The sequence below is a fragment of the Dipodomys merriami genome, unplaced genomic scaffold (assembly GCF_024711535.1).
Source record: "Dipodomys merriami isolate MVZ:Mamm:240054 unplaced genomic scaffold, mDipMer1.0.p SCAF_2, whole genome shotgun sequence".
In the NCBI taxonomy this organism is placed as follows: domain Eukaryota; kingdom Metazoa; phylum Chordata; class Mammalia; order Rodentia; family Heteromyidae; genus Dipodomys; species Dipodomys merriami.
Genome location: NW_027203381.1, coordinates 46534954 through 46561504, shown reverse-complemented (window position 1 = coordinate 46561504; position 26551 = coordinate 46534954). Strand labels below are relative to the sequence as shown.

General features: G+C 43.1%; 1 protein-coding gene across 1 annotated transcript in view; it reads left to right on the top strand.

Annotated features, from left to right (window-relative positions):
- L3mbtl4 (L3MBTL histone methyl-lysine binding protein 4) overlaps positions 1-19064 on the top strand; it is a 374322-nt gene extending 355258 nt beyond the window's left edge. The window contains exons 17-19 of the mRNA XM_070028667.1: positions 4330-4490; positions 13879-13941; positions 17529-19064. Coding sequence (XP_069884768.1) covers positions 4330-4490; positions 13879-13941; positions 17529-17693 — 389 coding nt within the window. The 3' untranslated portion in view covers positions 17694-19064. The remainder of the gene's footprint in view (positions 1-4329; positions 4491-13878; positions 13942-17528) is intronic.
- Positions 19065-26551: the final 7487 nt, after the last annotated feature.

The window sequence follows — 26551 nt, the reverse complement described above, 5'->3', positions numbered from 1 at the left end:
GCAAATCACCCTCAATTTAAAAAAGTCTGTCAAGAGTCTCATAATCTCCAAGCTGCCAGGCAGTGCATTTGAGCAGTGCCAAGTGGCAGCTACACTGATCCCCACTGTCCCTGGGTAGCAGAAGTCTTACGCTATCTGAGGGTACCATTCTGATCATCCCTGCCCTGTCCTTCCAGGACCAGTTGGTTATGAAATTTAAACTCAGTCCTCAAGATCCTGAATCTGGATGCCAGCTTTCATAGGTTTTACATCAGCTAGCTACATGAGCTTTGGGAATACTATAGGTCCCCACATTGACTTTTAGGAAACTGAGTCATGAGCGTATTTGAATAAAGAAAGAGCAGAAATCAACCTCAACAGACCAGATCAGCTTTAATGGAAAGTTGAAGAGGGATACCATGGTGACATGAGGAGATTCAGGAGACACAGGCTTGGCATGCTAGGGAGCAGGGCTGAAGGGACTTGAATAGCATAGTGTCCTGGGTGAAGGTGGCTAGAGAGTAGGAAAAGATGAGGCCAGACTTTGCAAGTTTGAGGTTTGGACCTGAAGTAATTGACACACTCCTGGTTTCAGGAGTTTGCCATGTAAACCTACTGAGCAGGTCCTGATTCAGCCAGGTATGGCCTGCTAAGGAATTAGGCACCTGTTACAGGGGTGGGGGGTGGACTTTCACATTTTGGGGATTGCAGATTGTCATCAATGACTATTGCTAGAACATTTAAAACCCTTCTATGTTACAATAACATAACACTAATTTATTTAGTGTCTCATAACATTCATTCATTGAGGTCTATGTACTACTATTGCCCCAAGTTACAGGTGGAAAAACCTTAAAGCATCTGAATTAAAGTCTCACTCAGGATCACTCAACTATGGTGTATGAGAACCAGGCTTCAGAAATAAGCACTCTGGTACTGACTCAGACCTTCCCTCCATGCCATAACACCTCAGACACACAGCTCCTGAATGATTTCTTTCATCCACACCCAAGTAAGGGTCCCACTCCCAAAGCACATCACCTGTGGAAGAAAATAGACTGGTAAAGAGTTAAAAAGAAGGCAGTCACCAGGAAACACTCCTCAAGATGCATTTCCTCCTTTGTTACTCTTGGAAAGTGAATCTGGTCTTTTGTTAATGGAGAATTAGTCAATGTCTCTTGGTGAGACCTGAAACCTAACTCCAGAGAGTTTGCAGATTGAGTTTGGAGTGTTACCTACCCTCCATTCACTGCAGTACTTACTTTCTCTGGCTTCTGTACGCTAGCCCTAAGGGGTGGCTATTGGTACTCCTGCTATTGTCTTAGAGAAGGCCCACTGCTCCTTCTGAACTAATTCAGAGGCTCCCTGTTGGGCCTAACTCAGGCCTTATGGGATAAAGTAGTCTTACTTTCCTACAGGAATGTATTCTAAGGCCTGCTAGGTATGTTTCCAAGAGTATGCCGCAGCACCCCAAAGTAGACAATCCATCTACAAAATTATGGTGTTGAAACACAGATGTCATTTTACATCTTAAATGTCTTAAGATTTTATTTGTGAATCTAATCACTAGCATGTGATGTCTTTGTACTTCTAAAATATAAAGTTCAAGCTAGGCATCAGTGGCTCAAACCTATAAACCTAGGTATTCAAGAGGCTGCAATCTGAGAATAGTGTTTCAAAGCCAGGTAGGATAGAAAAATGCAAGAGACTTTTCTCCAATTAACCACCAAAGAACCAGAAGTGGAGCTGTGGTAGAGCACTTGCCTTGAGTGAAAGAGCTAAGAGACAGTGCCCAGATCTTGAATTCAAAACCCAGTATTGACAGAAAAAATAAAATATAATAAAAATAAATAAGATTAAAATATAAGGTCTATTAATGTGTCTTTTCAGAGTCACATATATTTTGGAAGTTATATATGATTAAGAATTTGAGATACATCTACAGGTTTGTTTGTTTTTGTTTGTTTTATAAGTCCAGGCTATTTCAACAAACATACCCAGTTGAATGGTGCAGTAATTCTTTTCCAGACTAATGCCCATCTTTGATTCAGGTCTAATCCCTAAGAATAGATGGCTTCACCTCTAGTTTCCCAGGAGAGTCATAGGAGGTGTCTACCCTGCCCTCCCTGCAGACCAGGGTGCTTCTGGGTTGGCTTCCCTTTGTATGTGCTCCTTATCCATCCCTACAACTTCATTAAAGAACATTCACATTTCTCAGTGCTCCAGGAATATGTGAAGTTTCCTTTCAGAACCTACAGCCTCACTTGCATAGTGTTGGCTGAACTACACAAAGATAACCTATTTACATACTAAAAAGGTCAGTGTTGGACAATGGGCTGTTAGAGAGGAATTTGCTGCTGGTTGCAACTGGAGCAGAAGAATTGGGAAGAAGCCAGCAATTTTTCTGTCTCTTTATCTAGGTGGATAGGAAGCCCTGGTAAATAGGAAAGGTCTGCTCTGATCCAATACAGCATCTTTATACAGAGAAGCCCAGTGATAAACCCTAGCTTACAGTTAGCACTTTACTGATCTAAAACAGATAGGTGATTGACCCTGGAAGACATGAGGTCAATCTCACCTAATTAGAGGCAGAAATGTTTACAAAACAAATTTTTAAGTTAGTCAAACACAAATCATCAAAATTGACTTTTAAGTTATATGGCCACTGCTCATTTAATCACCATCTGCATTCTTAGGAAAGGCGGACCTCAAGAAGATTCTGATGGTATTTCATTTTGTAATCTGTCTTTTCAAAGTCTCTTTAAATATTAGTAGCTTTACTTTGCATGTGTGTATTAGAAGTATCTTTAAAAAAATACCACTATAGCCGGGCGCCGGTGGCTCATACCTACAATCCTGACTATTCAGGAGGCTGAGATCTGAGGATAGCAGTTCAAAGCCAACCTGGGCAGGAAAGTCCATGAAACTCTTATCTCCAATAAACCACCAGAAAACCAGAAATGGCGCTGTAGCTCAAGTGGTAGCATGTTTGCCTTGAGCTGAAGAGCTGAGGGACAGCGCTCAGACCCAGAGTTCAAGCCCCATGACCGACAAAAAAAAAAATACCACTATAGGGCTGGGATGTAGCTCGGTGGAAAATGCTTGCCTAGCAAGTGCAGCATCCTGGGTTCAATCCCCAGTACCAAAAAAAAAAAAAAAGGAGGACAAAATAATAACATTACAGAGGCAGTGGACTGCTGAAACCTAAGTAATGGTTCCACTCCTCCTCCATGCAGAGACTCAAAGCAAAATCAGTAGGGAAACGAGATGGATGGTTCCATCCTAAACATTGGGATGTAGCATGAGTAAAATCCCTCCTGAAGAGAGAATACTAGTACACTGGTATTAAAACAGACGAGGCTGAAGAACCTGGAGAACCTACTGAATTTCCTTGATAAAAGCAGCTACTGTTGGCAAACCATGGCTGCTCTCCCTTGTATCTTAGAACTGTGGTGCATTCAGAGGTCATTCCCTGAAAAGAGAATGCTGCTGGGAGACACTGATCTCCAATTAACCAGCAGAAAAAGCTGGAATGGAGGTATGGATCCAGCCATGAGTGAAAACACTGAGAAGAGCATGAGGCCCTGAGTTCAGGCCTTGGTATTGGCAAGGAGAATATGGAGGGAGAGGAAAGGAAAGAAAAGGAGAAGAAAGGGAGGAAGGGAGGGAGAGAGAGAGAGAGACAGAGACTGAGAGAGGGAGTGGAGCGAGCACTCATCAACACCTGTGCCAGGGAAGTCTTGGCATCCCAGGTTGCTCTCCATAAGTCCCTGGCCATTTGCTGCACTGCTTCTCCCCAGGTGAGGTCACTGTGTCCCACTGGGAAGCTAGAGCAGCAGCTGATGTCACCCAGGTTCTCATGGGGACCCTGTACTGCATTTTGTTCAGTCTCACCAGGGGACTTAGGAGGCCAGATGTGGTCCTGAGCTCTTCTGTGTTTAGAGATGTAGAATGTGGCTTCCAGGAAGAGCTGGCTCTTTGTGTATGTACACATCCCAAAGGGCTCAGAGTACTAATCTGCTATGTACTCACAGTACACACAATCCTTGCTTCCTCTGAGTTCTAATGTAAGGAGAGAGGAGCCAGGAGCAGGGACAAGCTAACCCTTCTTTGGCCACTAGAGAATATCTTACAGAGATGATCTGAAGTAGGCTAGCAAACAGCTACAGTCTTCTGGGCCTTACATGACGTTTTGTGTGTCCTCTGTTCTAAAGCAGACTGGTGGCATGCACTAGGCTTGGCAGTGGCCCTGTTCAAGCACAAGACAAGGGTGCTCATTGCATCTGCCTATCACCCACCCCAGCTGCCTCGTACAAAGTGCTATGCTCACTCCATGTGGCTCTCTTTCAGAATATTCAGTTGAGCAGACACAGCAGCCTCTTCACCAGTCCATCTTCATGTCTACCCATCCGTTCCGTGATATTTCCCTTGGCAGAGAGCAGCACTGCAAGCTTCTTCCAGGCGTGGCTGGCATTCAGGCCAGCCAAGTGGCCCGATGGACAGTGGATGAGGTGAGCAGAGTCATGCTACAGAGGTCCTCTAATGCCTGGGAAAATGCCTTTTTTTTCTTTTAGGTATTGCATCTCCATATAAAGTCTAAAATTCATGTTGGAGGGAGAAAATCAGGAAAGCCTATAGCTTGCCTGGTCCATGCCCAATTTTAGCCCAGCACAGTCCTGCCCTCCATCACTAACGGCCAAGGCTGATTGAAGCAGAAGAACCTAGGCTTTCACATTTTCCTCACAGCTTTGACTTGGGAAGCACACAAGAAAGCAGCTCAGCAGTATCTTCTCTGGGTCATGCACATGCTACTGGGATGGTCTGTGTCCTGAGCAGGTCCCTCTTGCCAGTGTGAGACGATCAGGTCACAACATTGGGTCAGATGCTCTACAGAGGGAAGAAGTCAGATCAGGTTTTAGTATAAACACAGTTGGTTAAGTTATTGCTTACCCTAGTGAGGTAGCAATGTCACATATTTAAGGCATTTGCTTTTTGTACTGGTAGTAGGGCTTGAATTTAGGCCCAGGACAGTCTCCCTTAGCTTTATTTTTCTAAAGGCAGCCACTTGAGCCATACCTCCACTTCTGGCTTTGCTGGTTAAATGGAGATAAGAGTCTCACAGACTTTTCTTCCTGGGCTGGCTTATAACCTCCATCTTCATATCTCAGCCTCCTGAGTAGCTGCGATCACAGGTATGAGCCACTGACACCTGGCTAAAATAGTTTTAATTGAAGGAATATGCTGTTTGACAGATGTTTCTTCTGATAAAGGTATCATTTCAGCAGTTAGCACTCAAGATAGCATTTTTATTTCAATGAAGGAGATACCAGGTTACTCTAAGGACAAGATTCAAGGCAGAGATGGTTAAGTTAGTTATAAGATGTTCACTGAGCACTGGCTGTAATCACCTTCACTCAGAGTTTGGAGGATGAAACTTCCTTGTCTGTCCCATACCAGGCACTTCTCCTGAGGAGCCTGAGCTCACCTGTGCCCTGCTTCCTCTGGCAAGCAGAGGTGCCCTTTTCTCCAGCATGTCCTTCTGGTTGGCCACCTCCCCTCCCCTTTGTGGAAGGCCCATAGTGTCTTGGTTGTGGTAACATGACTCAACATGACAGGCACCGTCTAGATGTTGAAGAATGAGTAAACCATGATCCTGCTCCTTAAATAGTATTTTGAGTCTGCCTCTTGTTTATGAATTTGTACAAGTTTACAGAATGTCCTTGTGACCAAGCTAGTGAATTATAGCCAGTTATGTCTATAATCAAGTCATGCATGGTTTTGCCCTTGAAACAACACTGCCCTAAAAGAGAAGTTTAGCTAAGAACGAATGCCAATTCATCCATTATTGACTTTCAAGCCAATCATTTGAAGTTGGACCATTTTAGAAGTAAGATCCAGAATGGCTCCTCTTCTCTTGCTGGTCCTTCACACCATCAACAAATGAAATCACAATAATGAAAAGTTGGATTCTGAGTTACTCAGAGACTAAGTGATTTGCTTAAGACTACACAGTCAGAGCCAGGTCTAAGCTAGCTTTTCCCAGCACACACAGAAAAGACCTAGGTCTGGAGGATAGCAGCCTGAGACAGGCAAGAACAGCTGGGTATGAAAGGCCTTGGAAGCCAGGTAGGTATGGGCATGGCCCAGCTGGCTATTGGAGCCTATGAAGTACTTAGGCAGAAAGCTAGTTTTTGAAACCAATATTTCAGGGAGATAAGAACAACAAAGATTTTCCAAAAGAAGGAGAGTGCAGGGAGAAGTAGACAACCACGGAGTTGCCAGCAAGGCCATGTTGTGGGATAACCGGAGCCTGACTGGTGCTACAGGAAGAAGAATTGACTGCAGTTGATGTTTTAAGTTGAATGCAACAGCTCAGGGAAGGCAATGAGACACAGAAGATGAAAAAGTGAAATGAGCCAAATGTGATTCCATTTATAGTCTCGGCACTGCACAGTTTAGTACTTAATTAGGATAATAACATGTGAGAGCTGGAAGACCCGAGAAGATCCTTTGAAAGAATGGGAAAGAATGGTGCTGCTGTCAGAAGAAGAGTAGGTTTGGGGAAGAGCCCAGTGTGGGGGTAAAGGGACAACCAGAGGCATTTATGATAGGCCATGTAGTTAGTGGGACCTGTGAGTCATGAGTACACAGATGTTTTAGGGGATAGAAATGTGAGATGTTGTCATTAATGGGTGCAAACTCAGGCCGCCAAGGGCTCTCTGTACTTGTATGTTCAGAGAGAGTCTGTGTGGTCCGAGCACTGGTTCAGGCACTCAGACCGAAAGGTAAGGGAATTAGGGCTGCAAATGGGCACTTAAGGAAAAGCAAGCACAGTCCATGGAACAAAGTCAAGGGGAGGCAAGTTGTGGATCATGCAACATAGTTCATGGCAAGCCAGGTCAGAGCTCAGGCAGGGACCAGCTGAGGCTACAGAGTCCAACTCTAGGAGGTTTGCAAAACTTGTACATGATTACGTGTGTGTGTGTGTGTGTGTGTGTGTGTGTGTGTGTGTGTGTGTGTGTGTGTGTATGTGTGTATGCTTGAACTCAGGGCCTGGGCACTGTCCCTAGGCATTTTTTGCTCAAGGTTAATGCTCCACCCCTTGAGCCACAGATCCACTTCCAGCTTTTCTTTTTTTCTGGTGGTTAATTGTGTAAGGTCCACTCTGGGAAGGTGGAGCAGACTCCTCCCTTTTCTTGGTTAAGTCTCCACCCAGTACTTGTGTCACCTAGGTAACCAACACACTTGGAGGCAGTCACCATCCCCCCTTCCTGAGGTCTCATCCTCATCTGGTGGGCCACATCTTCCTCCAGCCCCTGGCCTTGATAAGTCTGGCCTGGCTGTGGTTCGATCCTTTTTATTCCTGCTGCGTGGGCTTCCAACTTGACCAGAGGCAGCCTGCAAATCAACCTTTCCCTTGCCTGAATACCACGTGTTGCTCTCTTTCTTCGGCTGCCAATTTAATTTACCTAACAAACTGGAGATAAGAATTGCATGGATTTTCCTACCCAGGCTGACTTTGAACCATAATCCTCTGTTCTCAGCCTCTTCAGTAGCTAGGATTTCAGGTGTTAGCCCCTAGTGCACAGTGCATGATTATGTTTTTAGTGAAGAGGAAAGCTTGTTTTCTTTTTCTTTCTCAGGGAAGCTGTTCTTACAAAAAGAACATGAACCCTGAGTATGAGGCCAGCAAGCAGTAAGGAGGAAATGGAGTCAGGTAGGGTCTTGATCTCACAAGTTGCAAGTTTGACACATAATGAACTTGAAAGGTGGACATCGGAAGATGACCAAAGGGAGGAGCTAGCCCTCACAGGTTAAAGTCTCAAGATTGGAAAGGTTTCAAAAGGAAGAGCCCAGAGAGTCTGCAGATGCTGCTGAGTGCTGTAAGAAGGTGAATCCTAGCTCCTGAGTTCTCAGTAGCAGTGCGCCGTCTCAGCCCTGCAGTGCTGGAAGAGCCCTTGGAATTTAAGCAGAAGCCCAAGAGATACTCAAAAGGTCAGGTGCCTTGCATCAAGTGCTCGCAACAATGCTTCCCTGTGTTTCCATTACCATGGTGTCCATCAGGGATGGACACCAGAGACAGACAGCCATCTTCTTGCTGCTGACACAGAGCTGACCCAGCTCAGTCTTCATATCTCCCTAACAAGCTGCCCTTGGGTATAAGAACCACATTCTAGATCTCTTTCCATAGCCTTCATCTTGATAGTACATTTTCCAGTGCCAAAGAAGGTCCTTGAGGGTGATCCCTGATGGTTTGAAAACCAGGGGCTTTGTGGTTGTGTGTTCCATGCCTTTGAAATCACTGCAGCTTTCTGGAGAGAGGCCACATAGTGGGCATGGGAAGGGTACTCACCAATGGGGGGTGGGTTGCTCCGAATGTCACAATAGAAGTGACAGGTGAGGAGGGATGATTTACAAAGGCAATTCAAGACCATACAGGATGCTGGCTGTGGGAGCTTCTTTTGTGTTTTATTCTCACTGGACTCACTAGGGGGGGAGAGGAGGGGAGGGAGGGCATGCAGAAGCCAGGGACCAGGCATGCTGAAATGAACTTTAGGCATCCTGTTAAGTGCCGTTCGGCAAGACCTAACACGGAATGTCTATAGCAGAGGCTGAAGAGAGAGAACAATCCCTTTGTCTGCCATCCTGGCCCAGGAGAAAGACCTCTGCTCTACATTATGCTACCTGTGAAGAGAAGCCAAGCATGGCCTTTTTCTCACTCCCTAGAGCTGAGAGTTGGCTTTAATTCCTTTGTCACTGTGGCTGTCTCTTCCACAGCAGTGGTTTTCAAAGCATGGGTAGACTGTGAACTCAATCTAATGGTTATGAAATGAAAGGAAGAAACAGATGACAGCATAGTAGGTGTCATGATAGTGTATGAGCACACATTTCAGTGTTCATCAGTATAAGTACTTCTTACTCTATAACAAAGAAGTATTCTATTTAATACTACAAGCTTTCAAGTGTAGGGACTAAAATATTTTTACCTTCTTATAACTATATAAATCTGAAAAGCAAAGCATCCTGATGAGACAGGTGCTAGGCCAGTATTTGAATGAATGAATGATTGAACAGAGATGAATTTTATAGTCAGCGCACATGAGCAAGTTTTGATGTGTTCTGTGCACATTACTGTCCAGGTAATGACTCAGTTATGCTTGACACACATGTGGCTACTTTTATCTCGTTGATTCTAAAATGCATCCTCAAACACCACATATAAATTGCCCTAGGCTCTACAAAGTGTTCCCTAAATGATCATTAAGTATAAAAGATGGCAGCTACTTTAAAAGCAGTCTTTACACAGGAGAGAGAGTTTGGAAAAATTCAGGGTACTGCTAGCTAAGCACTGCAGCCTTCTACAATTGGGCCCTTCAAACAAACAAAACAAAACAAAACCCTCTGCTATTAAAAAAGAAAAAGAAAAAAGCAAAGCGAGACTCGGCCTGCAAACTTGGTCCCCAGTGGACGTTGAGGCCATACAATCGAGCACACACCTCCAGGCACAGCAAGAGAGAAACACCAGAACTTGGGAAAATGGAAGGAATGGCGGCCACTGCAGAACACAGGCCTGCTGAGCTCCAGAGAGGAAGCCAAGGAAAGTAGGTCGTGGGGAGGATGTGAGTTGAGTAAAGCCAAGGCTCATGGCAGTGCCATCCTTCCTTTTCCCAAACTGCTGTCTCATACTTAGAATTAACTTACTCAGTGTCCTTCCAAAACAAAGCAGGGATTTGAGCCACGGGACACTGTGCTCCTAGAACATGAAAGACAGGCAAGAAAGCAACCCGTGCATTCAGATGCTCCCCAGAGCCAAGCCCAAACCTGGTTCCTCTGCTGGTGACAGGGTCTTAGTACCTTGAAAAAAAAACAACAGATCCATCCACAGCTGTCTCCCTGAGGATATAGCACAGATGGATCGTCTCAGCCCTTTTCATAGGTTCATTCCCATTGAACTGCTGTCTGTCTACATTTTACCACAATTTGAAGGGAAAGGTCTTTTTCAAGGTGAGAAGGAGAGGGAAACTTTTCAGACTTTATTCGGTAGTATCTGAGAGCTCACCACTTTCCATTTGGAAAAACTGTCGCAAAACATGCCTTCCATGAAAACTCTCAATAGCATTTATGCTTAGGGAAAATAAATGCCAACTGAATAAATAAATAATACTTAATCAGGACCTTTTTTTTTTACAGACGATCTAGGCAAAGAAGCTTGAGTTCATAGAACTTGTTCTTTGGATAAAAAGACTAGAGACAAAGTGAATTTCCTCAAAGGCAGAAAATTAGAGCAGTGGGGGAGGGGAAGTCTGAGGACCCACAGCTTCCCTGTTGTCTTCAGAGAGCCTAACTGAGGACCCCAGAAGAGGCTAGAACTGCTCAAGAGACACTTACTCTCTATCTATTGTGCATGCTTTATTTAACCTATTAGTTAAGCCCATTACAAACACTGGCTTAAAACTGGGGGTCAGTGCCGGTAGCTCATGCTTGTATTCCTAGTTACTCAGAAGTCTCAGACCTAGAAGATCACAATTTAGAGACTGCTTGTGTAGAGAAGGCCACCAGACCCCATCTCTAACTAGCCAGCACAAAGCCAGACTGAAGGCATGGCTCAAGCAGTAGAACACCAGCCATAAACAAACAAGCCAAGCAAGAGTATGGAACTGGGTGTGCAAGCCCTATTACTGACCACATCCCTCCCCCCCAAAACACAACCTTGGTGTATGTGTGCTGTGGACAATGAGTTCTCTGCTGACATTGCTGAGGAGGCAATAGTCTTCAGTATATTGTTTATCCAGGAAAGGACAGGGTGATGGATACAAAGCATCAGAGTACTTCACAGCATTGTGGGACATCACTGGCTCTGTGGCAACATGACACCTTATCTCAGTCCTGACTGAGACAAAACAAAGCCTCCAGGTCCCCCTTTTCCTATTTTCTGACACTTAACACCTCTCCCTTTTAAAGTCACCTGAATAGAAGGTTTGAGGTGATTTGTTCTCCAAGAATATTAGGCAGCATCTGGAGATTGCAGCTGCTGCTGGCAGCCAATGAGGAGAGACCAGCAGTGTAGTTAAATGTCCCACAATCCACAGGGCCATCCACAGGTAGCTGGTCCATTGTGCCAATAGTAGTGAGCTTGAGAGACCCTGCCTTCCAGCACTTTCCTGGAATTAAGGTGGATTGCTTTCACCTTATATCCAGCCTGTCTCCAGCCCTGAGGATTTTACCTCTGCAGCCCCTCCTGCCTCGACTCTGGGCTCTGCCCCATGCCAGGTGTCTAGGTCCTTGTGTCCCCCACTGGGCTGCAGCTAATATGGTCCAGCAGACATTCCCCAACCCTCTCAAAAGGTCACAGCATAAGTGTATTGAGATGCCCTGGATCACCTCTCCTACTTTCCCTGGCGCTGTGGTCCCAAGCCTTTAGTACATGCACATTAGCATTCCAAGCAAGCTTTGAAAAGAAATGCCAGCACGTGGACCCAGTCCAGCTCTATTTATTTGCAGTCTCTGTGACCTGAGCCTGGACCTCATTGGTCTGCAGGCTCTGCAGGTGATTACAACATGTGGCCAGGTGAGCCCTGCTTCCCAAAAGTCTTCCCATTTCCCTCCCACTGACCAACTTGGATTCCTTTTTGCTGCTGCTCCTACCTGCCCTGGGGGCTCATTTCTGTAATTCTCTGCCTATCCACCTGTGACATACCTACCTACATAAAGGAGCCCTCCTTTATGAAGATTTCCTGAGTTCGCACCTAAGGTAAACCTTTATGTGTGTGTATACTGCTATTTTGGCCTGAACTCAGAGACTTCCACTCTTGCTTGCCATTTTTGTTCAGGGCTGGTGCTCTCAACTTGATCCACAGCACCACTTCCAGTCTTACTTGGAGATAAGAGTCTCTTGGTTTTTGTCTTCCTGGGTTGGTTTTGAATCTAAATCCTCCTATCTCAGCCTCTTGAGTAACTAGGATTACAGGTGTGAGCCACCAGTACCTGGCCAAATCTTTCCTTCTGAAAGAAGGATCTTGTATGATACTGATGAGTGATTGCTCCCTTATTCATCATTCCTATCTCTCCCATCAATAGTTCAGGCCTGAGCTGCTCATAGGTACCAAAGCAAAGCCTTGCACACAATCAAGGCAGACATGATCAATCAGAAGAGCAGCCTGCAACCTACAGGAAACAGCCACCCTTTCTGTCTCTCAGTGTCCTGGGTCCAAGACTCTCTGGAGGTGCTACTTGAGCATCTATCCAAAGTGCTGTTCCCTGCACTAGGAACCCATCTATGTAACCTGGCCAGCAGCCTTCTTGACTTCCATTGACACTCTGCAAATACATGAAGCTCTTTGCTTCCTCATCACCCAGAAAAGAACAATGCATTAACTCACTAGGACAACTGGGCTCCCTCTACCTATGCACCATGGAAACCCTGGTTCTGTGAAACCCAGCCACTGTGCTGAGCAGAGCCAGCCTTAGCAGCTCACATGCTGCAGTGTGGAGGTCTTGGGGGTGTAGGGGCATGGCTGGTTTAGGGAGAGTGTCCTCAAATCCTTATCACCACACGATTTAGAAGGATGATTGCAAAGTGATTCAAAATGAAGCTTATTTACTCACCAGGGGTGAGTAAAGCAGATACCAACACACCAATTTTCCTACACACACACACACACACACACACACACACACACACACACACACACACACACACACACACACACACACACACACACCTGGAAGATATTCTTAACCCTTTGCATTCCCACAAACCCAAGGTAGCTGTGAGACCACAGGGCAGAGTTCAGATATACACACAGGAGTCACAACTCCCATGCATCCTGTGGATGCTGGCCCACACTGCTCCAGAACCAGGAACCAACACCTGCTGTTTTCTGTCTGCTGACTTCTGGAAAGGCTTGTGGGAGTGATATTAAGTCCTGTTGTAGTAGAGGATGTTGGTCTCCGATGCTGGGCTCCATGGCCTCTGAAGTCCTCCATGAGACCAGGAGAGGAGACCTGGCGGCAGAGAGAGAGAAAGATCAGCAGGAAGACAGTTCCTTCACTAGATCTCACCCCCAAGGATCCATTCACCCATTGCTCAGCCCCACTGATCACATGCCACATCTGCCTAGAGCCTCTAGAGCCTACTGGTCATTCAGTTCATCCAGAATCTGCACTCATTGTGTATATCCATGATGCAGCTTCACTGTTGAGAATACTTGGGGGTTTCCTGTGCTGGTAGCCAGGTCTTGGAGCTCTCTTACGTAGAAGAAAATTGAGGAGGGCTGGGATGGAGAGTGAGGGAACAGGTGAGAGCCAAAATCAAGTTAAAGATGTGAAGCCGCTTTCCAGGATTCCAGGTTTGGGTTCCAAAACAATCTCTGCTGCTTACTAGTCAAGTGTGAGTGTGGGTAAGTTGATACAGCCACAGGGCTTTAGTTTTATGGTCGTTCCTGTGCGAATCCAGCTGAGTCTGGCAGACACAGGGAAGGAGTGGACCCTCAGGATGAGTACAAGGGGACTGTCATCAGCTGCCTGTAAACAAGGTGGACAGTTCTCATCTCTTGTGGCCTTCATTAAAACTGCTGCCTAAAACTATTATCCTTGCCTTTCCCAGCCCCACAAGGTGGTCAAGATGATCAGCTGTGGAAAGCTTCTGGAAAGCCAGAGCACCACACAGATGGAGGCCATCCCCATAACCCAATGTAGGTCAACTTAGTGACAGGATGGAAAAGACATTGGGGCAGGTCTAATTTATGAGCGGATGAATGCTAATGTGACTTGATAGTTACTATTTAAATCCAAGCGTTTGTGGAAACCGAAGTCTATTTTATTCACATGTTGAGTCACTACAACCCTCAATTATTTCAGGTGTGTGTTTTAAATTAGGCTTTTCATTTTCCGCTGTAGGTGGCTGAGTTTGTACAGTCCCTCCTGGGCTGCGAAGAACAGGCCAAGTGCTTTGAGAAAGAGGTAAGAAACGTAAAGGTGACTTGGGATTTTTGTCCTTCTAAGCCCACGAGTTTGTTATTTCCATTTAGTTAAGAGTAAATATGAATGGTTTTAGAGATGGCAGAAAGTGGACCAGCAGAAGCACCCAACATTACTGTAACCCTCACCTAGGGAACATACTCCCAAGTACACTCTTTGATGGAAGAATTTATGAACAAGATAACTTACACATCTGGTTGTCACAAGCCTCCTTCCAGATGTCATGAGGCTACACTGGGGTAGGGGTGGGGCTGGTACTAGGGAAGCTGATGAAGTCCTCTGCTCCAAAGTGAAATCAGAAGCAGACTCCTTCACCACACCTGCTTCAGAGGATGCAAAATGCTATAGCATTTTGTGGTTGACATTTCCTGCCTCATTATCTTGGTTGGATGTTCTAAACTGCTGAGCACATTTCCAGGAACTAGGGGCTACCACTCCCAGGACTATGGAAAAAACTAGACCAGCTACAGAATGCAAATGGTGACAATGACTGTGGATTGTAGCCCTGAAATGTGCCAGGTACCATGCTGAGCTTTAGTCAATGGTTGTCTTTTGGTTCTCTAAATGCTCTGCAGTGGGAATTTGCCATGAAGAGGGTTTGGCTCAGGAAGGCTAGGCATGATTTAAACAAATAAAAGGCAAAGTTGGACTCTGCCGCTATCTCTTGGTTTCAAAGCCTTAGACCTTAGTCCTTACTCTAGAACTCGCTAGAAGACTACTCTCCTAGAAACTCTCCCTCATGACTTGCATAGTTCAAGGGACATACTCTTAGAGTCTTGGGTCCTGGCTGAGTCTCTGAGTTCCGCAGGAAAACCCAGCATCAGAAGCAGACTGTGCTGGTCTGGCAGCTCCCAATGAAACAAGTGCAGGCTCTGTGTTTGGCAGTGCCCAAGGCCCACCATGTCCCAAGTGTTAGCATGGTGAGGGCAAAAGTGTGGCCCTTTATGTGAGCTGCTCACGCTCCATAATCACTCCCAGCCCTGCTGTGAGCACATGACTTAACCTCTTACCCCTCTCTATAAACACAGGCTGATATGGGGGAACTTTCTAGACCAGGCTATGTGTTTAAGTACCTAATTCAATTCTTGGCCCAAATACATGGTTAACGAAGACAGTAGTATAGAGCAAAGGGTCCAACAAGCCCTGCCTGAGATCCCAGCTTCCACTTTTAAAAATTGTGTGATGGAAGCTGGGAAGGTGGTTCAGTGGTAGAGTGCTTGCCTCACATGCATGAGGTCCTGGGTTCGATTCCTCAGCACCACATAAGCAGAAAAATCTGGAACTGGTGCTGTGGCTCTAGTGGTAGAGCACTAGCCTTGAGCTGAAGAGCTAAGGGACAGCACCCAGGCCCAGAGTTCAGGCACCACAGCCGACCAAAAATAAAAAAATTGTGTGACATTCGAGAGTCTTTAAGTTTATAATTCCAGGTTTCCTCATCTACCTTTGAGGTAATGGAGAGATTAAAAACATATAAATTATAATGGATTGTGATAGCGCCATAAACATTGGCTGTTATTACCATCATTGCCTTACTCTTAAGACACTTGAGGCTAGTGAGTTTCTCTCTCTCTCTGTCTGTCTCTGTCTGTCTGTCTGTCTCTGTCTGTCTGTCTGTCTGTCTGTCTGTCTGTCTCTCTCTCTCTCTCTCTCTCTCTCTCTCTCTCTCTCTCTCTCTTTCTGCCTGAAAATACTGTTGCTGACTTCATTAGAGTATGGAAAGAGACATATTTTCCCTCTTAAACCCTAAGGAATGTGTTCTTTATTTCCTAGGAGAAGTATTTCATTCTCTGTGGATGCATCTTCATTTACCATGAGTGCACAAGAAGCTTTCTAAATCTTTTTAAATGTTTAAGCATGCAAAAGCCTCTGGAAGGGTCCCAGAGCACTTCCTCTCTTGCCAAAAGGATCAGAGATCACAGCATCATTGTGGTGCTGAGTGGAGGGATGTGTTACAAATGTGAAAAGGTTTTGACCATGGTGCTAGGCCCACCAAAGGATTATGCAGAAAACCTTCCATTACTGTCTAGTTGTGAAGCCAGGAGTTATGTACATAAGTCACATCATAAGCTAGACACGGGTAGCCCATGCCTATAATCCTACCTATTCAGGAGTTTGAGATCTGTGGATAATGGTTCAAAACCAACCTGAACAGAAAATCTTTGGGTCTCTTATCTCTAATTAACCGCCAAAAGGCTGAAAGTAGCATAGCTCAAGGGATAGAGAGCCAGGCTTGTGCAAAAAAAACAAAAACAAAACTAAGCAAAACTGCAAGGTCCTGAGGTCAAGTCCCAGTACTGGCAATAATAGATAGGTAAAAAGAAAGAGAAAAAGAGAGAGGAAGAGAGAGAGGACATTCATTATACAGGATCAGGACACTCAAGCAGTCAAGCGTCAAGCCCTGAAGTCCTGAGGGCCTCTGGAAGTGGTGGACCAGCCGCTTGCACAATAGCCACTTGCCATCATGGGAACTCGAGAAAAGCAGGCACACTTCATTTCTAATCTAAAAATATTGAACTGTCAAGTAAAGATTGAGTATATTTAAGGGGCACCACATGGTGATTTGATATGAATATTCATAATATGGTAATTACCACAGTGATAATCTCTACTACAGTTATCATCACCCTGAATTTCAGACTTAGGTCTTCAGGAGCTTGTTCACCTAGAACCAGAAATCATTCTGAGCCAATTTTTTTAAATCTGTTTAAAAGCTAATAAATAAAACATTAATTATGTATGTACTTTTTGCAATTTTTTTTTATTATGGAAAGAAATTTTAAACCATAGGAAAGCAAAAAGGAAAAAGTGAAACACAATTACTATTCTTGCAGGCAGTCTAGCTCCCATTAACATTTGGTGTGAAGATTTCTAATGTTTTAAATGTGTGGCTAGGAGGATTTAATTGTATACATATATACTGAGAATTCTATCATCATATCACATTGCTTACCAATTGCTTCCTAAATCATTATATCCTTGAGACATAAAATTTGGTGACCCTTCTATTAATGTACCATAATGTACTCATTTCTGTTATTGGTTGAGCCCTGGGATATTTCCAGTATTCATTGCCTGAGTAATCTAGGATATATACATTGCACACAATGCTCTTGGGGAAAATTTCCCAGAGATTAACTTGGTTCCCCTTTTAAGGCTCTTGATACTATTGCAGGGTTTCAGCAACACTCAGCACCAATAAGCTATCTTTTTTTAAATAAGTTTTTTATTGTGAAAATACTGTACAGAGGGGTTACAGTTACATGAGCAAGGGTAATGAGTACATTTCTTATCAAGCATTGTTGCCTCCTCCTTTGTTTTTCCCCTGCCATCCCTTCCCTACCCACCTCCACAACTACACTCTCTCCCCTCCCCAGCCTAAATTATAAAGTTCGTTTTTCAACATAGCGTCTTGTACATCTCATTGTTGCAATGGGTCTTTTTTTTTTAATACTATTTTATTTTATTTGAGAACATACTGTACAGAGGGGCTACAATTACATGGGCAGGATAATGCATATATTTCTTACCAAGCATGCAATGGGTCTTTATTTGTTGTGTATTTATTGCAGCAGATCGATGGCAAAGCCTTCTTGCTTCTGACACAGACAGACATTGTCAAAGTGATGAAGATCAAGCTGGGCCCTGCGCTGAAGATCTACAATTCCATCCTGATGTTCAAAGCCTCCCAGGACCTTACTGAAGATGCTGCCTCAAGCCAAGAAGCAAGGGGATGAACGTGCTCCCGAACTTGAACTTTCTCTGGCACCAGATCCTGGACTCCTTCAGCACAAACAGGGGCACCCATTCATTTGAATTCCATGGCCCCATGGTCACATCCACAGTTTATCTGGACCCTTTAGAAAGTCCCTGTGGCTTGTGTGTATGGAGGATTTTGTGTGCAGAGTGTGGACTTGCAATGTGGTTGTCTTTGGAGGGCTCCTTTATGCTGTGATGTGTTGCAACGCAGAACAAAGAAGCCCACATATGTAGGTCTATGTTCTTCTCACACCATAAAAGAAGCCATTTTCCATTCCACAGCCCTTTGTCTCCCTGGTAATAAGATACCCAAAAAGCTGCGCACATCAACTCACGGCTGCTGTGTTTATCAGAGCTGCCGCTGAGCAGGGACTACATTTGTCATCCGAGGACACTGTGTCCAGGAGATGTAAGCCTGGTGCCTTTTAAAAGACTCTTGTGAAATTTCTACCTGCTTTACTCAGGAAAGTGACCTTTTTAAAAAATAATAATAATAAGCACACTCATTCAGGTTTCATAAACTTGCCTTTTTTATTCCATTACTATTTATTTATTTTAATTTATTTCATAACTAGTCCTTAGTTATGGTCCCAAGGCATCCTGGAACCTACAGGAAGCATTATGCCTAGGACTAACAGAAAAACAGTCAGGTGGGCACTTCCAGAAGCTGGTGAGACTTCCCATCTGCAGTGAGACTGTGGGCACCCATCCTAACACCGCCCTTCTAACACCAGCCCTCACCTGTAGGCCAGACATTCACCTGCATTGAAATCCTACCAGCTTGAACTCCGATGGGACCTTTGGAGAACTGAATGTGTGCCAGAAGTGCATTTGGGGCCTGAGTTCATCTCTACAAACAGAAGCACCACTAGAAGGAAGGATCACTGATGTAGGAAGCGAGATATTGATTCTTAGTATGAAAAATTCTGATTTATTCTTGGATGGTCATCATATTTTAAGACTGATTGTATATGGAATCCAACTTGTATGGAGTCAGTCTCATAGTTACTAAAAACAACTACTTGGCTTCTTATCCCCCCCCCACCTTTTTTACACGTAGTACTACTTTTACACGTAGTAACAGCTACCATGCCCTAGAAAAAGTGGGCATTCATCATTTTAGGATGAGAAGAAAAAGAGAGTTCAAACTAAAGAGACTCAGGTCTGACATATCAATTTGCTTCACTCAGAATGTTAGTGGTTTGAGAAAATTGAATCTGTTGAGACAATTTCAGAAACTTCAGGCTTTTTAAGAAGAAATAAACTTCTCCAAGAAGAGTGCATACATTTTGTTTCTTTAGATTTTTACCTAAATGATATTTTAATATATTATTGGTTGGTATATATTTTGGTGGCAATTTGTTTGGTTATTTGGTTTGCTTTTTGTAGCTCATCATATGCAATTAAATTCCTGCTTCTGCTATGAAATTTTTAATATATTTTAAGTTATAATAAAGAGATAAAATAAAATCCAAACTTTTCTGACTTGATGAGTGTGCTGTTGTAAATCAAGCCCAGCTCACAACCTGAAGTCTGTTGGGTTTTTTTTTTTTTCATTTTTTTTCTCAGTTGTGAAAAAACAAAGGTAACTACATGAATTCTAAAACAAACAACTGAGGCAGTTTTTACTATCATGTTCCTTAGGCCACATTCCCTTAGGGAGCTATGTGTTACTAACATGAGAGAATAAATTAGAGGGCTTTGTTAAATTAATAACTTTAAGTTTGCTCATTGTCAAGGTACAATGGAAGACCTGAAATTTGTGTATGGCATTTCAAGTATATGGCATTTCAACAGCAGAACCTAGAGCAGGAGAAATGATACCAAGTAAAATTGGAATTAAACTAGAAGATGATCTGATAGAGCTACAGAAATCCCATTCTGGCACTCAAGTCTGGACTACTGCAGTGCATCCAAAAGGGAATTCAGAACAACTCACATAAGTACCCAGATCCATCATTCAAGAAACTGCCCAGGGGGCTGGGAAGGTGGCTCAGTGGTAGAGCGCTTGCCTTGCATGCCTGAGGCCCTGGGTTCGATTCCTCAGCACACATAAGCAAAAAGAAAAAAGCCAGAAGTGGCGCTGTGACTCAAGTGGTAGAGCGCTAGCCTTGAGCTGAAGAGCTGAGGGACAGCGCCCAGGCCCAGAGTTCAGGCCCCACGACGGGACCCCCCCCCCAAAAAGAAAGAAACTGCCCAGGCCAGGAAACAAGAGTCACCTAGTTCTTTGCATTCCTGTGGCATAAATCTACCACTGTGAAGTCACTGGGGTTAGGAAGAACTGTTAGTTTTTAAGAGACCTACTCCCTGAAAGCTGGTCCCCCTTCAGTCACTCCATTGCCCATCCCCACCACCCCTTCTACCCTCAAGCTTTTTCTAAGATTTAGACTACTCTTACCCTGATATGATTAAAACTAAGCGTATTTTCCTCCATGTTCATTTTGTTCTTACGCCTCCCACCATTGCCTATGCAACTCCTCTTCCAGAGACATTCTCCTGCCCCTCCCTTCCCTCTGTATTATTATTGCTTCTCTCCCCACTGGTCTAGAAGGTCAGTGAGGACCTAACTATGCCTGTCATGTTCATCACTGGGTTCTTGCACTTAGCAGAGTATCTGGCATGCAATTAGCTCATAGTAAGTTAGTTGTTACATCAATGAATAAAGCAGGCCAAACAAACTCAAATGCAAGTCCTACCTCTGCACTTCCTGAACAAGAGTAACCTCTGTAAATTAGGAAAATAACACCTACACTGGGGGTTTTAATTTGATTTGGGTAGTGTCAAATAAGTGACATAACACATATGAGGTGCTGACACCTAGCAACAGACACTGAGTAGGTGTCAGGAGAATGACAGCTACATGAATCTTCTTTAGGTTGGCAGTGGACCAAACTGCCAGGACTCTTCCATGGATGAGCCCCCTTTCTTGTATTAAGCCTGAGTAGCCCACTCTTCTTAGATTGGATGTGCCAGAGGCCTCGGGTTTTCTGGGAGTACCCCCAGACTACTGTTTAGGGGTCCCTGATTATCCTAAGTTCAGCTCTACTGTACTCTAGCATCCACTCTAACCTCTTTTTCTTCTCCCTCTAGCAAGCTAGAGAAAGGTTTGAAACACGAAGAACTGAAATCTTTGACTATTCCAGAACAACCTCCCTGTGCCCTCATGACCAGGCCAGCACCAGAGATGATGGCAGTAGGGGCTGCTAACAGCTTCGTGTCTAAATTCTTGCCTGAAATATAAGTTGAATCAGGGAGAAATTTTTAAAAATTGCACACAAGGCTTCAAGAGATTCAAACTTCTAGGTTATTAGAAAGAGCTCCCCTAAAGGACCATTTGTACAACGCAGCCTAAATACACATTGTGATGTTAGAAATGAGATCATTAGCAAGAATCCTAAAGGGAATCTAGGACTTCTGAGACTAGTCTTTGATTATAGCCTGTAATTGCAGATAGATTTTTTTTTAAAATACATTCCGTGTCAGTACCAACAGCCCTAAGTCATTTAAAACAATCTCTTCTTAATCTCTTCTTTGCTCCTTCTGTGACTGAATACCTGGCCTTTTAAAATTCACACTTTCAAGGAGTTTTCAAGATTTAAGAGAACATGAGACTGGCTTCTTACTTGCACAAAGCTCTGTGTTATGACAACCTTCCCTGATTGCATGTTAGCTTTCAAATACACTGAGATTTCTGGGAACCATTCATTTTTGTCTTCAAGGCCTCCATGTTCTGAGTGAGAGCCAACTAGGGAAGTAGAAAAGAGTACTAGGCTTTAGAGTGAGGCCTGGGTTTGAATCCCAAACCTTAGGCCTAGCCAACTGGATGACCCAGAAGCCAAAGATTGACTTTCCATGTTTATACATTTCAGGTCTTTCTGTCCTTTGAAGGGATATTCAGATTGTAGCTGCAGCTCCTGACACTGAACAATACTATTTTGAATATGAAGTGTTTCTATGAATATATTCTCAATAGTTGAAAATATGTTCTTCATACATATATTCTCTTATAAATGTATTCCTTTAAAAACTTATCCTTATAAATATATGTATGAAGAACATATTTACTAATATATTCTTGAATATTCAGAAGCTTTAAAGAATAAATTTACAAATGAAGTTACCATTGAATAATATATTTGAAAGAAATCTGTCTTCAGAAATACATTTTTGTTATAGTCTTCTGTCAGTCTTCATCTCTCCTCCAGTTTCAACTACAGTGGAAAGCTGGACACTTAGGTTTCATAAAAAGATCCTGCCAAAACTAAATACAGTGGCTTAGTATGCTTGTAATCCTAGCTAATTGAGAATTAGAGGTCAGGAGGCAGAGATTGGGATTTTCAAAGATTTAGGATATTTTGGGAAAAATATTTGCAAAAAAAGCTGGGTACAGGATTACACACCAATATTCCAGGTATATGATGTCTAAACAGGAGGATCTCAGTCCAGACCCAACTAACGCAAAAACAGCTGGGGGCCTGACTCAAATGGTAAAACACCTGACTAATAAGCACAAGGTCCTCACTGTAACTCCCAGTACTGCAAAGAGAAAAAAATCTATAAAGAGAAGTAAAACTTATCCAGCTCAGTCTTAAGGACTAAAAGAGTAAGTTTGCTGACTGGGCCATCAGGTGAGTCAATGGTGAGCAATCTGATTCCTCAGTGAAACTGTCTGCTTCCAGATCTCCTTATTACACATTCCTTTCAAAAGGAGGATGGATATTGAACCCAGCAATGCATAGGACACACTGTTGTGCCAGTGCTAAACATCCCTGCTGGGTGCACAGGGGCCCACGGAGCCTTTTAGGCAGCCCTGAGCTCCTGAAGGGTGGCACATCAGCAGCATGTGGCATCAAATGCTGGGGATCACAGAGCAGAAGGTGGGGCTGCAGCAGCCCATCATAGAACAACAGCACACAGAATGACACAGAAAGAAAGAAGAGGCACGGTGATGGCTTGTGCGGAAAAATAGTCTGAGAGGAGCCATTAAAGAGCAAATGGACAGCACAAAGTTGGAGAAATGGATATTGAATGTTAACTTATTTTTCTCCAAGTGGCTCTGTTTCATGGCATAATACCAGTGGTTTTATGCTATATTCTTCTGACCAGGCAGCTCCCATCAATTTCCCTTTTTTTTTTTGGTTTGAAATTAGATTGTGTTCCTTTTGATTTAGGGATCTAGGCATCAAGGCATATTGATGCACGAAGAACACAAAGTTCTGAGAAACCCCTAGTTCAACCCAGATGTTCCATAACAACTTGAGCTACAGTCACTGAACTGAAGCTAGCAGTTGTACTAAATACACAGGGACTGTTTGGAAGTAGACCAGACTTAATTATAGTGTCCATCTCAGAGGATGTTCAATAGGGAAAAAAAATCAAGACCCATTGACTAATATTTTTTTAAAGTAAGGAAAAGTTGGTTGTGTTTGTGGAATCCCTGCCAGCTTGATTTCTTTTCTATTGTTGTAATAGGCCGGCTCAGTCTGGATAATCAAGACAGTAAGTATTTATCACAATTGCAGTGGCGGAGAAGGGTAAGAACATGATGATGGCACTGGAGCATGTCTTCTTTCTAGGCCATCCCATGGTGGGAGACAGAAAGGCAAGAGAGGATGGGCTGTGATGATGGTGTTCCGTCACCTGTGAGGGCACAGCCTTGGGGTCTTCCCCCTCCTCTTACTAAACCTCACCTGTAGCTCTGTTATACTGTGCAGTCAGTGGCCAACAGAAAAGCCATAGATTACTGCACAGGTCTCTTAACATGGCAGATGACTGCTAGGAAAGCCATGGCTTCTGTGTAAATTATTCCATCATCCCAGGTCTGGATCTGGGATGACAGTTCATTTCAAAAGATAGGACTTTCAGTTCGGTTCACTTTTTTCCCAAGGAGAAGCAATTTGGGTTTTATTTTGTCTGGCGTCTCCAACAAAGAGTCAACAAAACAATCAAAACTTAGTATATTAAAGGAAAAGTTCCTGAGACAGGTGACTTGGTGTTGGTGATTGAAGTTTTTTTGTTTTTTTCCATTTTCAGCCCTTTGGCAGTTATCCTTCAGCAGGGCCAACTCCTTTTTTTTTTTTTTTCTTTTTCCCCTGTCATTCTCTTTACCTTTTCTCTCATAAGCCTTTGTTCCAATCAGTTTGAGACCTGAGGTTTTCCTCCAAGGAGCTTTACTTTTAGACAGAGTGATTTGAATGGAAGAGTGGAAAGAAAATGTCACGTCACTCATCACGTAGATATATTGATTCTGAATTTTCATTCAGATGATCCAGCTGATTCATATGAATAGATGTCTCTGTCTTCATGAACAGTTTTTGAAGTGTTAATTCAGCAAATATTTATTGAGAGCTAAATGTGTATCAGGCAGTTTATGCATATGAAATATAGCTGTAGACAAGTCAAACAAAAACTATTCTTTCCATGGAACTTTAATTCAAGTAGGGGAATTAAAAAAAATAAATGTTAAGCATAAAAATATGAAGATGAAGATGGGCACTAGTGGCCTATGCCTGCAATCCTAGCTACTTGGGTGGCTGAGATCTGAATATCATGGTTCTAATCCAGCCTAGGTAGAAAATTGTGTGAGAGTTATCTCTAATTAATCACCGAAAAGCTTAAAGTCTCAAGCAGTAAAGTATCAATCTTGGGAAAAAAAACTAGGGGTTAATGCCAGGCCCTGAGTTCAAGCCCCCAAGACTAGCACATAAGTGATAGTGATAATAATGAAGATATGAACAGTCATATGACATAAACCAACAGCAACACTGACATCTTTGCTGGGTCTTTGTGTTTTGCCAATCATGTCAATAATCATATTCACCCCCAGGGACCAGAACAATCCTCCACAAAGAAGTGTTTCAGTTCAGATTGCTGATTGGCCCAAGGATCAGAATTTTATTAAATATTGATGTCAGCCTGTTAATAGCCTGTTGTCTTAATATTTGTAGACCAATTTCCCCTCCTCAATGTACATGGAAATTAACAAGGAATAATCAGAGATACTTCAAATATAACAAACAAATTATCATCGGTCAGTTAGCTTTAAATAAAGTTCGTAGTTTTAGCTCAGTTGTGTTCTAATATTAATTATGCAGACATAAGAATTTCAGATGTGAATATGTATTCACATAGCTTTGATTGGTAACCCTGCAAAAATTATCCAATTTCTACTTGATTCCACAGCCTTCTATGGAGGGTAACGAAAGGTTAATAATGGTTGAGAGTGGATATGATACTTGATGCGAAAGGAAACATCTTAATGAAAAGTGTCTGATGCAGAGGTGGGAAGTTCTAACCTTTTGTGGGAGTCAACCCTAAGTATCTAGAATAGGTCTCCAATTACAGTTGTTTTCAAAACCCCCACTGGGCATTCTTTTCAAAGCAGTCATTGTAGTGCATGTTAATTTGAAAATTGATTAGCCATAGGGGAGACACAGTTTTAGCAAAAAGCAATTTATTTGTATCTAGTTATTTATTTTGATGTGGGTGAGTTGTCTTGAACTGGGGTTTGTGTATTAGTTAGAACAGCTTGTCAAGATCAGAATTTGGGGTAGGTTATTTTATCCACAAATTCCTTAGAGAAAGACCAAGATTTTTCATGTCTGGGCAGTTGCTAGAAACGTGAAAAATCATTTGGAACTCGTAACCACTAAGAAGTTATTTCACAATTCTATCTATGTTATGTGCCAGATAATTGGAATGTCTGCTTTCAAGAGGAAGCAATAAGCAAAGAAAGAACTCACTAATTTAAAAATCTTAAACTCTATGGTATGTACTCCAATTTTTTATTGGCTGTAAGCTACAAAACAATATTTGTTCCCACAAATCCACTGGGGGCTCATTTTCCACTGCTTTGTAGACAATAAGTCATTAAGCACATCCTCCTTAAAAGCAACTTTGTAGCTTTCTCAAACTAAGTGTGATTCTGAACATGAGGCAGTAAAGAGTACATGACTTGAATACTTTGAGTCATGTGATTACACTCATCTTCATTACCCCACTTCCAAAACCTCCCCAGTGAAACCATTATACAGAGAGACTCATTGGAGACACAGATCACATCTGTCAGGTTCTCTACCCCTCTCTGTGCAGGCACAGGGCAAATAGGATTTAATATTGAACAGTAATGATGTGGAAGAGGCACTTGATACTTATTTATTCAATAAAGAAGACACTTTAAAATGCCCCTTTTCAGTTCTACCTTTAATTCTTCTTCCCAATTCAGTTTACCATGTAAAGTATCAGGTGCATTCTATTCCCATAAAATCATTGTGTGTTATCAGGTGCATTCTATTCCCATAAAATCATTGTGTGTTATGTGTGTGTGTGTGTGTGTGTGTGTGTGTGTGTGTGTGTGTGTGTGTGTGTGTGTGTGTATAAAATATCCCTTCATTTTTTTTACTGTTTTCTGAACTAAAATCCTTAGTTTGCCATTCTTGTTTATGCTGCTGCCATTGTCATTTCCAATGATGAACTCTGAAAATTTCAAGTTTTACCTATTAGTTTTTGGAGACAGGATCACAATCTTTACATCTTATCCTCCCAAATAGTAGGATTGCAGGTACGCACCACCATTCTTGGTTTCATTTCTAATATTTTTTTGTATCCCTTAAGAGTGACACTTTTCAGTTTGTTCTGAACGAAATTTCCTTCTTTTAGTCTGTTCTTATTGTAACTGTTGTTCTAAATTTGTAACTCTGAAATTGTCACGTTTGGGACATTACTTTTGCTTTGTTTCTAGCCTTCCTTGCCATGCATCTGCATAGACTTCGGTGGATAGGAAGTCTCTCTCCTCATCCCTACATCCTTTAGAAGCCTGCTGTTGGCACACATCTCT